This window comes from Pseudorca crassidens, chromosome X (assembly GCF_039906515.1).
Source record: "Pseudorca crassidens isolate mPseCra1 chromosome X, mPseCra1.hap1, whole genome shotgun sequence".
Classification (NCBI taxonomy): Eukaryota; Metazoa; Chordata; class Mammalia; order Artiodactyla; family Delphinidae; genus Pseudorca; species Pseudorca crassidens.
The window spans coordinates 100,581,363-100,597,211 of record NC_090317.1 but is presented as its reverse complement, the minus strand read 5'-3'; the positions used below and the strand labels follow the sequence as shown (position 1 = coordinate 100,597,211).

The following is a 15,849-nucleotide window of genomic DNA, read 5'->3' as shown; positions in this document are numbered from 1 at the left end:
ATGCTGGCACTGAGTAATGCCCTGGAAGCTTCCATGGGGTTTTACATTTATCAAGGAGCTGGTACACCTCCTTAGAGTTGTTAGGAGGTGCTGGCACCAGGTGCTCAGGAGAGGACATTTATAAATATTTGTCCATTAATTGTTTAGCAACATCATGGTCGGGATGCTTATCTCATCAGGTCTGGGAGGCGAAGAGCAATAGTAGTGAGTAGTGAAGCAGTGACACAGAGACTGCAGGCCTCTGTTGTATTTTCCCTTTTGTGGTGCCGTCAGTTTCCTGTCAGGAGGCTACTTCACTGTTCTGGGTTAAGGCTCACAGTCCAAGCGTGACCCACCAACTCAATTTTCAGAAGTCTCCTATCTTCCTTACCTATAGGAACCCTTTCATCCTGCCTTTAGCCCAGAGCCTCTCCTTGGTCAGTGACAATAGCCTGGTGATCCAGTCCACCTTCCTAAGTTCTCCTTGGCCTTGAGGTGTGGAGTACCCTCACACACATTCATAGTCAATTAAAGCCTCTACAATTAGTGGTCTAATCACCTTATTAGACCACATGCCCTTGATCACACTGCTCTGGGTATACTGTTGATAGCAGCCATGATGTGCAAGCAACATGCAACAGAGGCAGTATGTGAAAGCACATAGCAGCTCAACAGACCTCAGGTAAGCAGTGCCCTTTCTCAGATGGGGTTACCCACCTGAGTTGGTTAGATCATGGTGTGTGATCCTTTTCATATATTGTTGAAATCAGTTTGCTCGTATTTTGTTGAGGATTTTTGCATCTGTGTTCATCAGGGATATTGGCCTGTAACTTTCTTTTCTTGTAGCATCCTCGTCTGGTTTTGGAGTCAGGGTTATGCTCACCTTGTAAAATGAGTTTGGAAGTGTTCCCTCTCCTTTTTTTTGGAAGCCTTTGAGAAGGATTGGTACTAACTCTTCTTTGAATGTGTTGTATAATTCACCAGTGAAACTGTCTGGTCCTTGTCTTTTGCTGGCAGGTTTTTTGTTTAATAATCTCTAATTTAATTACTGGTAATTGGTCTGTTCAGATTTTCTATTTCTTTATGATCCTGTCTTGGTGTTTGTACATTTCTAGGAATTTATCCATTTCTTCTAGGTTGTCAAATTTGTTGGCAGGTAATTGTTCATAGTAGTCTCTTACATACTTTGTGTTTCTGTGGTATCGGTTGTTACGTGTCCTGTTTCATTTCTGATTTTATTTTAGTCCTCCCTTTTTCTTGGTGAGTCTAAAGGCTTGTCAACTTTGTTTAGCTTTTCAAAGAACCAGCTCTCAGTTTCACTGATTTTTCTATTGTCTTTTTAGTCCCTAGTTAGTTCATATATTTCCACTCTGATCTTTGTTATTTCCTTCCTTCTACTAACTTTGGCCTTCGCTTTTCCTTCTTTGAGTTCACTGAGGTATAAAATTAGGTTTTTTACAATTTTTGTTTCTTGATGTAGGAATTTATTGCAATGAACTTCCCTTTAGAACTGCTTTTGCTGCATCCCATATGTTTTGGTATGTTTTATTACCATTTCATTTGTCCCAGGAATTTTTTTTCTCTGTGATTTCTTCGTTGACCCATGGGTTGTTCACATGTTGTTTAATTTCTGAATTTTCCAGTTTCCTTCTTGTAACGGACTTCTAGTTTCATCCCACTGTGGTTGGAAAAGATGCTTGATAGCAGCTTTCAATCTTCGTAATATATTAAGGTTTGTTTTGTGTCCTAACATATGAACTATACTGGAAGAAATTATATGTGCACTTAACAAGAATGTGTATTCTATTGCTTTTGGATGGAATGATCTGTATCTCTCTCAAGTCCATCTGTTCTAATGTATCACTCATTTAAGGCTGATGTTTCCTTATTGATGTTCTGTCTGGTTGACCTATCCATTGATGAAAGTGACGTATAAAAGTCCCCTACTATCATTGTACTGCTATTTCTCCCTTTAGGGCTGTTAATCTTTGCTTTATATATTGAGGTGCTCCTATGTTGGGTGCATATTTACAAATGGTACATACTCCTGTTGGACTGACCCCTTTATGTAATGCCCTTCTTTCTCTCTTATTACAGTCTTTGTTTTAAAGTCTATTTTGTCTGGTGTAAGTATAGCTACCCCAGCTTTCTTTTGGTTCCTGTTTGCATGGAGTATCTTTTTCCATCCCTTCACTTTCAGTCTCTGTGTCCTTACATGCAAGGTGAGTCTCTTGAAGGCAGCATATAGATAGATAGGTCGTCTTTTTTTTTAATGCCTTTTGATTACAGACTTTATTAGTTCATTTACATTTAAAGTAACGAATTATAGGTATATACTTATTTTTGTTTTGTTAATGAATTATAGGTAATTATAGGTATATACTTACTGCTGTTTTGTTAATTCTTTTCTTACCATTTTATAGTTCTCATTTCTTCTGTTCTTTTCCTTTGTGATTTGATGATTTTTAGTAGTATGCTTAGATTTCTTTTGCTTTATCTTGTGTGTCTTACTATAGGGTTTTTGCTTTGTGTCTACCATGAGGCTTACATATAGCAACTTTAACAACAGTCTATATATTTTAACTTTGAACACATTCTGAAGTTCTACATTCTTACTCCTCCCCCTGCCACATTATGTTTTTCATATCACATTTTACATCTCTTTATCTCGTATATCCCCCCTTACATACCGTTGACCCTTGAATAACATGGGTTTGAACTGCCCAGGTCCACTTACACATGGATTTGTTTTCACTAAATATGTACTACAGTACTACAAAATATGTACTATAGTACTACACAACGTACAGTTGGTTGACTCCACGGATGTGGAACTGGTATATGCGAATTTTCAAGTGGGTGGAGGGTCAGCACACTTAACCCGTGTTGTTCAAGGGTCAACTATGTCTGTAGTTATTTTTACTACTTTTGTCCTTTAACATTCATACTCGCTTTAAGCCACCATTTTACTATATATTTACCAGTGAGATTTATCCTTTCATATGTTTTCTTGTTACTAGTACCCCTTTTTATTCAGCTTAAAGAAATTCCTTTAACATGATGAACTCCTTTACCTTTTGCTTGTCCAGAAAACTCTTTCTGTCTCCAACTAACTATCAATACTTAGATGGGGAGAGTATTCTTGGTTGGAAGTTTTTCTTTCAGCACTTTGACTATATCATGCCACGCCCTTCTGGCCTGCAGCATTTCACCTAAAAAACCTACTGATGGTCTTACGGGGGTTCCCTTGTATGTTACAAATTGTTTTTCTCTTGCTGCTCTTAGAAGTCTCTCCTTAACTTTTAATTATAATGTGTCTTGGTGTGCGTCTCTTTGGGTTCATCTTGTTAGTTTGGAACTCCCTAGGCTTCCCAATCTGGATGTCTGTTTCCTTCCCCAGGTTAGGGAAGTTTGAGCCATTATTTCTTCAAAATATCTTTCTGTCCCTTTCTCCTCTTTCCGCCTCCTGGCACCTCCCTAAAATGTGAATGTTAAGTCAGCTTGATGTTGTCCCCACAGTCCCTTAAGCTATCATCTTCATTCTTTTTTTCTTTTTGCTGCTCTGACTGGGTGAGTTCCACTGCCCTGTCTTCGAGTTCACTGACCTTTTTTGCTTCATCTAGTCTGCTGTTGAACCCCACTAGTGTATTCTTCAGTACAGTTATTGTATCCTTCAGCTTTGTGACTTCCTTTTGAAGTTATCACTGAGTTTATCCATTCCTTTCCTGATGTTCCTGAGTACAGCAACATCTTTATGACCATTATTTATTTTGAACTCTTTATCAGATGATAACTAAGTCACTTACCTCAGTTTCATTAAGGATTTTTTTTCTGAGGTTTTTATCTTGTTTCATGTGCAACATATTCCTCTGTTTCTTCACTTTCCTTGACTCTTTGTATTGGTTTCTATATAGTAGATGAAACAACCACCTCTCTGTCTTGAAGGAGTAGCCTCATGTAGGAGATGAACCTTATCATTCAACCCTGCTCTAGCTCTTGGCTGTCTCTCAACCAGCAATCAATCAATCATGAGAAGAGGAGAGTACAAATGCAGGATAGTGGAAATGCATCGGAAATTAAAGACCAGTAACTTCTTTTAAAACAATCTTGTTGTTTATATATAGACTGCTATATCAAAACCTCATGGGAACCACAAACCAAAAATGTACAATAGATACACACACACACACACACACAAAGAAAAAGGAATCCTAACACAAAACTGAAGATAGACAGTCATCAAATCACAAGAGGAGAGACCAAAAGAGGAAGGGAAGAAAAAAGACCTTCACCACAAAATCCAAAACAAAATGGCAATAAGAACATACATATTGATAATTACCTTAAATGTAAAGGACTAAATGCTCCAACCAAAAGACACAGACTAGCTGAATGAATGGATCCAAAAACAAGACCCGTATATATGCTGTCTACAAGAGCCCCACCTCAGACGTAGAGACACATACAGACTGAAAGTGAGGGGATGGAAAAAGGTATTCCATGCAAATGGAAATCAAAAGAAAGCTGGAGTAGCAATACTCATATCAGACAAAATAGACTTTAAAGAATGTTAAAGAGACAAGGAAGGACACTACATAATGATCAAGGGATCAATCCAAGAAGAAGATATAACAATTCTAACTATTTATGCACCCAACAGAGGAGCACCTCAATATATAAGGCAAATACTAACAGCCATAAAAGGGGAAATCGACAGTAACACAATAGTAGCGGGGGACTTTAACACCCCACTTTCATCAATAGACATACACAGGCCTTAAATGACACACTAGACCAGATGGACTTAACTGAAATTTATAGAGCATTCCATCCAAAAGCAGCAGAATACACATTCTTGTCAAGTGCACATGGAACATTCTCCAGAATAGATCACATGCTGGGCCACAAAGCAAACCTTGGTTTACAATTAAGAAAATTGAAATCATATCAAGCATTTTTCCAACCACAATGCTATGAGATTAGAAATCAACTACAAGGAAAAATGTGTAAAAAAAACACAAGCACATGGAGGCTACAAAATATGCTACTAAATAACCAATGGATCACTGAAGAAATCAATACCTAGAGACTAATGAAAATGAAAGCATGACAATCCAAAACCTATGGGACGTAGCAAAAGCAGTTCTAAGAGGGAAGTTTATAGCAATACAGTCTTACCTCAGGAAACAGGAAAAATCTCAAATAAACAACCTAACCTTACACCTAAAGCAAATAGAGAAAGAAGAAACAAAACCCAAAGTTAGTAGAAGGAAAGAAATCATAAAGATCAGAGTAGAAATAAATGAAATAGAGATGAAGACAACAAGAAAAGATCAAGGAAACTAAAACTGGTTCTTTGAGAAGATAAACAAAACTGATAAACCTTTAGCCAGATTCATCAAGAAAAAAAGGGAGAGGGCTCAAATCAATAAAATTAGAAATGAAAAAGGAGAAGTTACAGCACATGCCACAGAAATACAAAGGATCATCAATAAAATTAGAAATGAAAAAGGAGAAGTTACAGCACATGCCACAGAAATACAAAGGATCATGAAAGATTACTACAAGCAACTCTATGCCAATAAGATGGACAGATTCTTAGAAAGGCACAATCTCCCATGACTGAACCAGGAAGAGGTAGAAAATACGAACAGACCAATCATAAGTACTGAAATTGAAACTGTGATTTAAAAACTCCCAAGAAACAAAAGCCCAGGACCAGATGGCTTCACAGTCAAATTCTATCAAACATTTAGAGAAGAGTTAACACCTACCCTTCTCCAACTCTTCCAAAAAATTGCAGAGGAAGGAACACTCCCAAACTCATTCTGTGAGGCCACCGTCACCCTCATAGCAAAACCAGACAAAGATCCTACAGAAAAAGAAAATTACAGGCCAGTGTCACTGATGAACATAGATGCAAAAATCCTCAACAAAATACTGGCAAACTGAATTCAACAATACATTAAAAGGATCATACACCACCAGCAAGTGGGATTTAGTCCAGGGATGCATATCTGAAATGATTGTCAGACCTGTCTGGTCCCTTCTGATTACATTTATTATCTGTATCATTTTAGCCTTATCTAAAACTACTGAATCCCTTTAATCTTTTTCATTAAAATTTTTTCTTCATTAAACAAATGTTCATTCCCTCTAAAGCACTGTTTTACCAAGTCTTTTTTTATATTATATTTTTATTAGTTATAATATCACATTGTAATATAGTGTATCATTATTATATTATATTTAGTTATAAATTATTTTCCATGCAAGTTAAATTTGATCCTTACATGTAATCTGAAAGATCCAGACCAGGGTTAAGAAATGACAAAAGTAAAAGCCATCATGGAAAGAAGGAACAAAACAAAACAGAAGCATCAGTAACAACAAAACCTGTTACCTCACATTGGAGATCAATAATACCTTCTTCATAAAGCAGGCTGCTTGCCACTCACCTGGTCGGCAAGTCTTAATCCATATGAATACCTTCTGCAGTAAAGATTAAGGATTTTTACCAAGTCTTGAAATCACTTATTTGCTCTTTCTGAATATCTTCTGGCTGTTTTCAGTGAGACAGAGAAGAATCTAAAGAGCTCAGAAACACATAAACTGGGTTTACTTGTTTGAAGGACAGTTATACTATTTTACTTGTTTGAATGGCATTTATAGTATTTTACTTGATTTCACATGACTATATTTCTCCAATTCTCTTGCCTCAAAGACAAAGTAAGGCTAGTTTCCCAAAAAATAAATCTGTCAGTACCTTTTATTCAGATCAGTGTAACTTGCTTTCAACTCCACATTTAACATGATGAGAAGATTGAATTTTCTAGGAAAGTGTCCAGGTTTAAAATACCTTATACATCAGGGCAGATTGCTTTTTGGTTTGCTCTGATGCCAGGCCTGTGGCATTCTAAATCCCAGCCTCAACATCTGTGTGTTAAATGACCTTGGTTTTATTATTCGGTAACATCTCTGAGCCTCCATTTCCTCATCTGCAAGTAGGGATGATAATTATACCTTCATTATTGGGTGTGGCTTAAGAATTGAGTTGCTACAGGTAAAGTAAAAATCGGTGTTGTAATTCCATTTTTGCCTAAGCTTTATTTTTAACCCTGGAAACTACAAGTGTGACTTTGTTTTAAAGTTTTTTTTCTCCCAAAGAAAAAAATTACTAGTCTGTAGATTTATTTCTGAGCATGCGGAAGAAACCTCAGAAATTGAATCACACAAGCCAAGCATGAAAAAAAAAATCATTTTCATGTGCATCATTGATGCTTGATTATCCCAAAGTGACTGGACAAGATTAAAAATCCACATTTTATTGTGTTTATCTAAGATTAACATTAGATAATTATCTGAAATCACATACTTATTGTGTTTTGTGCTTAAGATTAAATGCGGGGTGGGGGAAGGAGACGGTGATCTGAGAGATTAGGAAGAGAGGAGGGATCCTCATCTATATAGGTAAAGAAAATCGACTACAAATCAGATACTTGGTAGGTCTCTGTAAGTACATTATTAAAAAGTTTATTGTGGTTTAGTAGTTTGATTCCAGATTTCTAAAGAATGTGTATGTGTGTAAGGATTCGAATGTGAGTTGGAAGTAAGAGTAGATGTAAACCAAAAATGTTAATAGTGATTATATCTTTGCAATGTAATTAATTGCAGGTGATTGGTTTTCTTTTTTAGATGTTTCTGCATTAGTAAATTTTTATGTAGTATATATTTTCTGTAGTAAAGTTGGCAATCCTAAAAGTAACAGTTATACAAAAAGATAATAGTGTACAGTTTTATTGTTTAAAAAAAACTTCATGTATCTGTGTTTCATGAGTTTTCAACTTGTGATTATCAAGTGATTGTTTCACTAATAAAAATATAATTTCCAGTTTGGGGTATTGTCCTAAAATAAATGCTGTATGATTTGGGATTATACTGTCTCTACTCTTGGCTTGTTTTAATAGTGCACCTTGTGTATTTTCATCTGTACATAGCCTTTAGTAAATACCATATTTCTTATAACATTGAAATTTTATCTTAGAATCACAGAATGTTGGAATAATAATGTACCTTATAGGAGATTGAGTTCAGGGGTGGAACATTGATGACTGTGGGTCATTTGTTATACCCAGAGAATTTTAAAAGCCTTTATGACTAATAAAACATAGTACTATAAAACAAGCAGCTTTATAGTGCCCACCGTCTTACTTTCTGCCAGATATTTAAATAATATCAGTGACCTGTAGTGCCTGCAAATATTGTTTAAAAAAAAAAGCTATTATTGGCTAAGTTTAAGCCTTGAAAACAAAGTCAGTAGCACTGGGGGTGGTGTCTGTACCAAGGTTTGGGATATAGGTTAATCAGTCAATTTGAAGCAGAGGCTTGATTATGATATACAAGAATTCATTATAATCACTACTACTCATTGAATGTTTGTTTATATGCTGGGACTTACTTACTTAGATGCATTAGAGCTGTGTACTTTGGGGCTGGGGAGGAATATCTGGTAGAAGAGGATCCCAAACAGAACCATTAAGAAAACAAGGCATTCATCTGTGAAGCATTTCAACACTAAGAGCCTACAACAGCCAGAAATAGCACAATGATGATGGGATGCCTGAATGAAAACCTCGTAATTGGACATGGAAAATGGTATTTAACTTATATTTTAAAGGGAAGATTATGTTCTATATTTGGAAAGAGGAAAATCCCTTATGCTTTTTTTCCCCTTCTAATATGTCATAACTGAAAATACAAATAACACCAAGTCTTGAAGACTTTTGGTTCTGACTGACTATTGTAGGGGAGGATCCGGAGTGAGCACCATGGTTTGTAACTTCTTGTCAGGGAAAATATAGGCTGTAGGTCATCTGAACCAGCGAGTCTGGTTTTGGGTTTTGTTTTCATCATGTTAACAGAACCCAGATATGTGTTCATTTGCTATCTCCTATCTTTTGATTACACTGATTTTCAATTCATTTCGTCTTGTATTTTCAGAAGGAGTTTTGGAACACTTACACAAAAGCACAACAAGGAGAGAGTAACAGAGGAAGTGACTGGTTTCAGTTTTACCTTACCTTTCCATTAATTTTTGGCCTCTTCATTATCCTCCTTGTCATTTTCCTAATCTGGAGATGCTTCCTAAGAAACAAAACTCGCAGACAGACAGTGACTGAAGGCCATATTCCTTTCCCTCAGCACCTCAATATTATCACTCCGCCTCCTCCACCAGATGAAGTCTTTGATAGCAGCGGATTGTCGCCAGGCTTTCTGGAATATGTAGTTGGGCGCTCAGATTCCGTCTCCACTCGCCTGTCCAACTGCGATCCCCCACCGACCTACGAGGAAGCCACTGGTCAGGTGAACCTGCGGAGGAGTGAAACAGAACCTCATTTAGATCCACCCCCAGAGTATGAGGACATCATCAACTCCAACTCAGCCAGTGCCATTGCTATGGTGCCTGTGGTCACCACCATCAAATGAAACTGCACACTTCTTTTTATTATAATCATTTTTAAAATACTAATGAAAGAACTTTCTAGCACTTTACCACTACATAAATGTGCATTTGACTTATTGGATTCTGACAGCATACCACTTCACATCCTCTGATTTGATTTTCATTAGTTTTGTTTCCTACTATAAATTCATTATCCATGCTCATTTTTGCTAATGGAAATATGTTAAGAGGGAAAAATACTAGTGGAGGTCTTCGTGTGAGGAGATGTACATGTGTGTACGCATATGTTTATGTATATATGTACATGCACATATGTGTGTGTGTACATCAGCCCAGTGTACGGGCAACTGTCTTAAAAAGTCATTAACATCTATCTAAATCACCTGTAAAGTTAGAACATTACTCACCAAAACCGGGGTGGGGGAGAAGGCACCAACAACTTGTGTAACAGGTAGCAACATGCTGTTGAATTTTGAAAATAAGATGAACTTAGCATGTTTTCTGATTCGTACAGTCTTTTGTTAACCTTCTTCAACTACCTTAAAAGGAAAAAAAAATGCATGTAGTCAATCTTGACTTTAGGAACAGCTCAGAAGGCGACAGAGAAGGAAGGCACAATAAACAATACCTTGCTTATTTCAGTGGACAGCAAGAAAATCATGGGTCCTTAGTGGCATTTGGCTGGTTTCATAGGAGGGATTTTTGTTGCTGTTATTGACTGCCTCCCCCACAAAAATTAAACAGTATTTGCTCAGTATCTTTGCATGTGTCATGCTATTTGTATTAACATCTTGATGGAGTGGATATCCTGGCAAAAGAATAATTTCTCAAGTAGATACACGTATTAATGATAGGGAACAGATGCAGATTTCTCCTTTGCCCATTGGCAACAGTATTTGTTTCTCGTTGTTTCATTGCCCTTTACTCTACTCCTTCTCCTACCACCACAGAATCTTCAAGCACCTAAGAATTTAGTTACAATTCCTGAAATTATTTTCTTAATGTTTTTATATAGGGTGAAGCCTTTGTCTCAAGATGATTAGGAGGCAATTTTCCATTAAATTAAGAACTGTGATTTTTATATTGTTCTCCAGTTGGTGGAGGAAGATTGCAAAGTCTGTGCTGTGCCAGGTGCACAATAAATCTAGTTATACCTGCACACAGGCCTCATTGTTGCTACTTCATTTTGTATTTTCATCAGATTTTTTTTTAACTGCAGGATTTTTACTTTTCCCTTGGAGCAGGGGGAACAGGCTGCGAATGAACTGCCAACATAAACTGGCTCAGAAAGGAAAAAATAAAAGTTATACATGCACTGATGGAAAATTCATTATATCGGTCAGGGAAATGTCTGTGCCACTCCCATGACTGCGTAGTGTTGGATAAAATGGTTGAGCAGGCAGAAGGAATGCAGGTTTTGGAAGTGTCATACCGTGCTGCCTCCATCTCCAGCCCAGCCAGACTCCCCCAAACCCAAGGAAGGAGGACCCTGAACTAAGGAGTCAGATGACCTGAATTTGAATTCCGCTCTGCCATACACTTGCCAGTCTACCTTGGCAAAGACCCACATCTGACCCTCAAATTCCTTCCCTCTGAAACAGCAATAGTATCCTTTGCCCTGCCTTTCTCCTGGGGCTTAAAAAGTATCTAATGAGATGGTGTGCATGAAAGTCATTTGTAAGACGTGAAGAGCTCTCTAGGTGAAAGGTCATAGCATCGTTCTCACTGCTCCTATGAAGGGAGAATTTTCTCCCCGTTTCCCTAAAATGTATCTGAGTTTTCACATAGTGAGGAAGTAGAGTAGGCGGCTCCATAAATGGCTAACATGTTCCTAATCTGAGTGTGTGGGCTCTTAGTTAAACACCTGTCATTCTCTGGTCTCTACCAATGCTGGGCCTACCGAATGACGACTGCCAGCTCAGCACAAACAGGATTAAGCAAATGTTGGAAAGGGAACTAAGATGTCTGTGTTTAGATAATAGGTTTTATAGCTTTCATGGACTAAAAATGAATAAATCTTGAACCTGGTCTCAGCAGAAATGACAATATTATTTTGAATTTGGTCATGAGTACATGGTGATCTGTGGCTTCTATTTAAAGCTGAGAGTGGGAGTGTTGGAGCCAGTGATTTGTGTGCATGTGTGTAGGTATGTATTTTGGTTTATTTTTAAAGCAAAAGTAAGGCTCCTTTTGTGTGGACTTTTTTGTCATTAATAACAGGCCTTAGATTAAACCAGCAGTTTTTCCAAGTGTGGCCAGTGAACCCCTGGGTGTCCTTGAGAACCTTTGAGGGGATCTGTGGGATCAAAAGTATTCTCATAATAATAACCAAGACATTAGCTGTCTTTCCACTCTCTCTCAAAAAGTAGTTAAAAATGTAAAAGCCATCTTCCCATGAATTTTTTTTTTTGTTTTAGAAAATATAACTATTTTCTTTAAAGTGTTATTTATGTTAGCATGTAATGGACTTTTTACTTTTTAAATGAATACTTAAAACTTTTTTCAGTTTTACTTTCTTAGATGGCAAATACTGGTAGATATAAACTCCATAAACAAAAAAAGCTCTTTGGTGTCCAGATCCCCAACGAATGTTGAGTATAAAAGGGTCTGGAGACCAAAAGTTTGAGAATTACAGGATTAGACAAAGAGGCAGGATGTTCTATTACTAAGTATGTATTCTTGCAATTTTATTTTACATTCTAAACTCCTGGTATTGGACTTAATGCTGCCTCTTAGAGATACCCGAATTTCAGTATAAGAATGAATGTTGATCCTTGAAGGAAAAGCCAAATGATTAAACTGATCAATGACTACAGCTTTTTAGACTGCTGGTCACAGACCACACTACTCCACAGTGATAACTGGCATCAGCCACAGGTCTCCTGGCAGCATTCAGGTGATAATGACAGAAGAAGTAAATTGTTAAGATAAACAAAATACTTTCTTCAAGAAACAGTCTCTTCGGTTACTTTGTTTTGTTTGATATTGGTTTGGGTTTGACATTTTTAGAAACCCTTTTGCTACCCCATCTGGTTTTATAAACTGCGTTTCTTAACATTTGTTATAATTAATGGGGCTTATCTGGAATAACATATTTTTTATGCTTTGGCCTTTCTTATTACCTGATTATTACATTCACCTTTGATTATTTTTAATAAAGGTTTATTTTTACAGATATATTTAGTACCTTCCTTAAGTAGTAACTAAACTGAATCAACCAATGTGCATTTAAATGAAAGAACGGGCTTCTGGGCCTTCCAGTGGACCCGTTTCCAGGCCTCCACATGCACTGCTTGTGTCTGGAATCCTAGAACTGGCACTTTTCCGCCTCCCTGCTTTGAATATTACAATGAACTGTATCTGTTTAAAGTAAATTAAATGATTTCTTGTTTTCCTATTGACCAGTACAAATACAGATGCTGTGTTTGATTCACTGTTACTGATGACTTCAAGATTGATGATCTGATAGGATAACTGTGGAGGTAGCTTTAACTTGGTTCTGTGTAAATAGCATGTATTTTATAATATTACACATTTTTAAACACTTGGTTTACATTAAATTATGGTATTTAACTATTTTTATGTTTATTCTAGGTAAGTTTTTTCTTACGTTTCTGTGTTTTTGGTATGCTAAATAAAGCTATTTTTAAACCCAAGCAATTTCTTCTGCCATGTGTTAACTATATTATGGTTAGGTGACAAACAAGCTCTTATTAATTGTGATCTTTTTAACATGGTAAAATTATTACATTTTTTCTTATGAATTTAGGGAATATTGGTCAGTAAAGAAATCAAAAATTACCTGGTGAAAACTTCAGGCTGTTCTCAGCATAAGAAAGAACCACCTGTACTAGTTGTGAATGATGCTGGAATGATACAGAATGGGAACACTTGCTCCAAAGGGATACATTGAGTTCCCCGCTATACTGTGGTTTGTCAATTATTCGGACTAGTGTTGTCTGCAGATACAAAGGAGCTGGGTTATTCCTCCTTAGCAGAATAGCTTGCATTTGACAGGAGAAAATGAGAAAGGAAAGCAAAGGATAGAAACATATGTGACCACAGGGCATCTCCCTAAGTGCAGTTACCTCAAAGACTAAAAGCTGATGTGCCATGTCATTAACCAAGCAAATGTAAATATGACTTGAGCTTCATGGTATAAAAAAATTTAAACTGTTTACTTATATCCAAGGAAGAATTTTAAGTATAAATTGTAAGTCTAAATATACATTTTATAAGCATAAGTTTTCAGAGAATTGTCCAAAATGTCATAGAAGGTACTTTTAAAAACATATAGCAATTTCTAAAAATTACATAACTTACATCTTAACACATCCATGAAACCCAACACCTGGATCTAGACATTTCCAGGACCTGAGAAGGCTCCCTCTTACCCCGTCCCCTCCTTAAAGAGAACACTATTCTCACTTTGATCATAAAACATCAGTTTTTAAAATTTCATACTTTGCTGTGGCCATATGGACTTGACCCTTTTCCTTTTTTTTTTTTTTTTTTTTTTTGCAGTACACGGGCCTCTCACTGTTGTGGCCTCTCCCGTTGCGAAGCACAGGCTCCGGACGTGCAGGCTCAGTGGCCATGGCTCACGGGCCCAGCCGCTCCGCGGCATGTGGGATCTTCTCAGACCGGGGCACAAACCCACGTCCCCTGCATTGGCAGGCGGACTCTCAACCACTGCACCACCAGGGAAGCCCAACCCCTTTTCCTTTTTTAAAGAATTTCCAAAAACTTCAAGCTAGAAGTTCCAGAGCTGCTCTTCCATCTCTTGGCCCTCCTTGAAATCACCTACTCATTCTAAGCCTTTTCTACATACCTGAAGCTCTTTGAGGGCCAAAATTATGTTTAATGCTTTTAACTCCCTTCCACAAATACACCAAATACCTAAAAGTGAGGACTCTTCTAATACTATAAATTGACCAAACGATCAGTACCTTTCTGGCTGGTCCCCTTAATGCTTGTCTTCGTCCTAAAATTCTTATCACATGCCATTTCCTTAAACTTTGTATGATAACATTTTGTTCTCAGGAATTTTATTTACTTTATCCACTACTTTTTTTTCCTTCAGATCAAAACCTGCTATAATCTGACCCCACAGGCTTATCCAACCTTATTTCCTTCCATAGCTCAGATGATAGATATTTACAAAAGTACCTACCTTGTGTTAGACACTAATGGGATTAGAAGGCAATGGTGTCTATAGCCCTCCTCCCTGGGGATTAGACTGGGATAACTTCCTAATCTTCTAATTTAGTGCAACCCTAATTCTACCCCATCTCACAAAGATTCTTTTTGCCCAAAGTTCTATGGTATTTATAATCAGTCATCTTTATCATGTAGTCCTTTATAGCAGGCTATGTTGTGATTTTTATAAGTTTTTAACAATGGAAACTAAGTTTGAAATTTTTTTTCATAGAGCCCTAATATATTAAACAGATGAGACTATTGTGGTTGACTACTGAAGTGGGAAGCTTGGAACCTCACCATCTGTGACCTTCCTTGTCAATCCCCCTTACTTCAAGTCAGTCCAAGTTCCCTCTGCAAACATTCGAATTTGATGAACATAACTGGAAAACCACTATAACATCTCCTTGGAAAACCACTATAACATCTCCTATTGATGTCCAATTTCTTAGTCCCTCATTTTTCCACACACGCAAAAAAGCAATCTACAGAATCTCCTCCACTAACACACAGCTTAGGGTTCAAAATGTTCTTTCTGGTCCAACTGTTCCTAGCATACTGCACTGGCCACCAACAAACACTATCAAAATTTTGTCAGAGGAGAGCACCATGTAATGTTAATAGTCCTGATTCTTTGGTTACATCATTTCCATCATCACCATACTTTTTGCTACATTTTCAATACTCAGTCCGTTTGCATTTGTGGAAATGATAGTTTGATTGTATCCACAAACCACATTTTAAAATAAGCATACAGTAATGTCAGTGAAAATAGCATGGACAGGGTACTCCGAAAACCTGTTCTTCCACAAAAGCAGCAAATAAACTGCCCAAAACTGTCAGAATCAACTTCATTAGAACTCTGGAAATAAAGTTGATAGCAACCAATCAAGAAAAAAACTTTCACTTACCCTGCCCTTATCCCCTGCTTCCCTTCTCAGTGGCATCTTGGAAGACAACAGCTCACATTCCAGGTATAGGTTCCTAGTACCAGAAGGAGAAAAATGAACCTTATTCTCAAAGAATTGAGGTTGGTTGTTTAGCCCTTTATTTTGGCTTCCTGAAGTACCAGCTCAAAGGGCTGATGTTTATTTCACCTCACTTAGAACTTTCCCAAGGTGGAGGCAGCTACCAGGGTGGGGTGGGGACGTTCAAAACTACTTAAAACGTAAAAGCATTAGCTGCTACCTGCTGGACAAGGAGTAACA

At 37.3% G+C, this 15,849-nt stretch overlaps 1 protein-coding gene across 1 annotated transcript in view; it reads left to right on the top strand.

The window, feature by feature from the left end:
- Positions 1–13,098, top strand: part of PRRG1 (proline rich and Gla domain 1) — a 135,232-nt gene extending 122,134 nt beyond the window's left edge. The window contains exon 4 of the mRNA XM_067722217.1: positions 8,980–13,098. Coding sequence (XP_067578318.1) covers positions 8,980–9,465 — 486 coding nt within the window. The 3' untranslated portion in view covers positions 9,466–13,098. The remainder of the gene's footprint in view (positions 1–8,979) is intronic.
- The last annotated feature ends 2,751 nt before the right edge of the window (positions 13,099–15,849 follow it).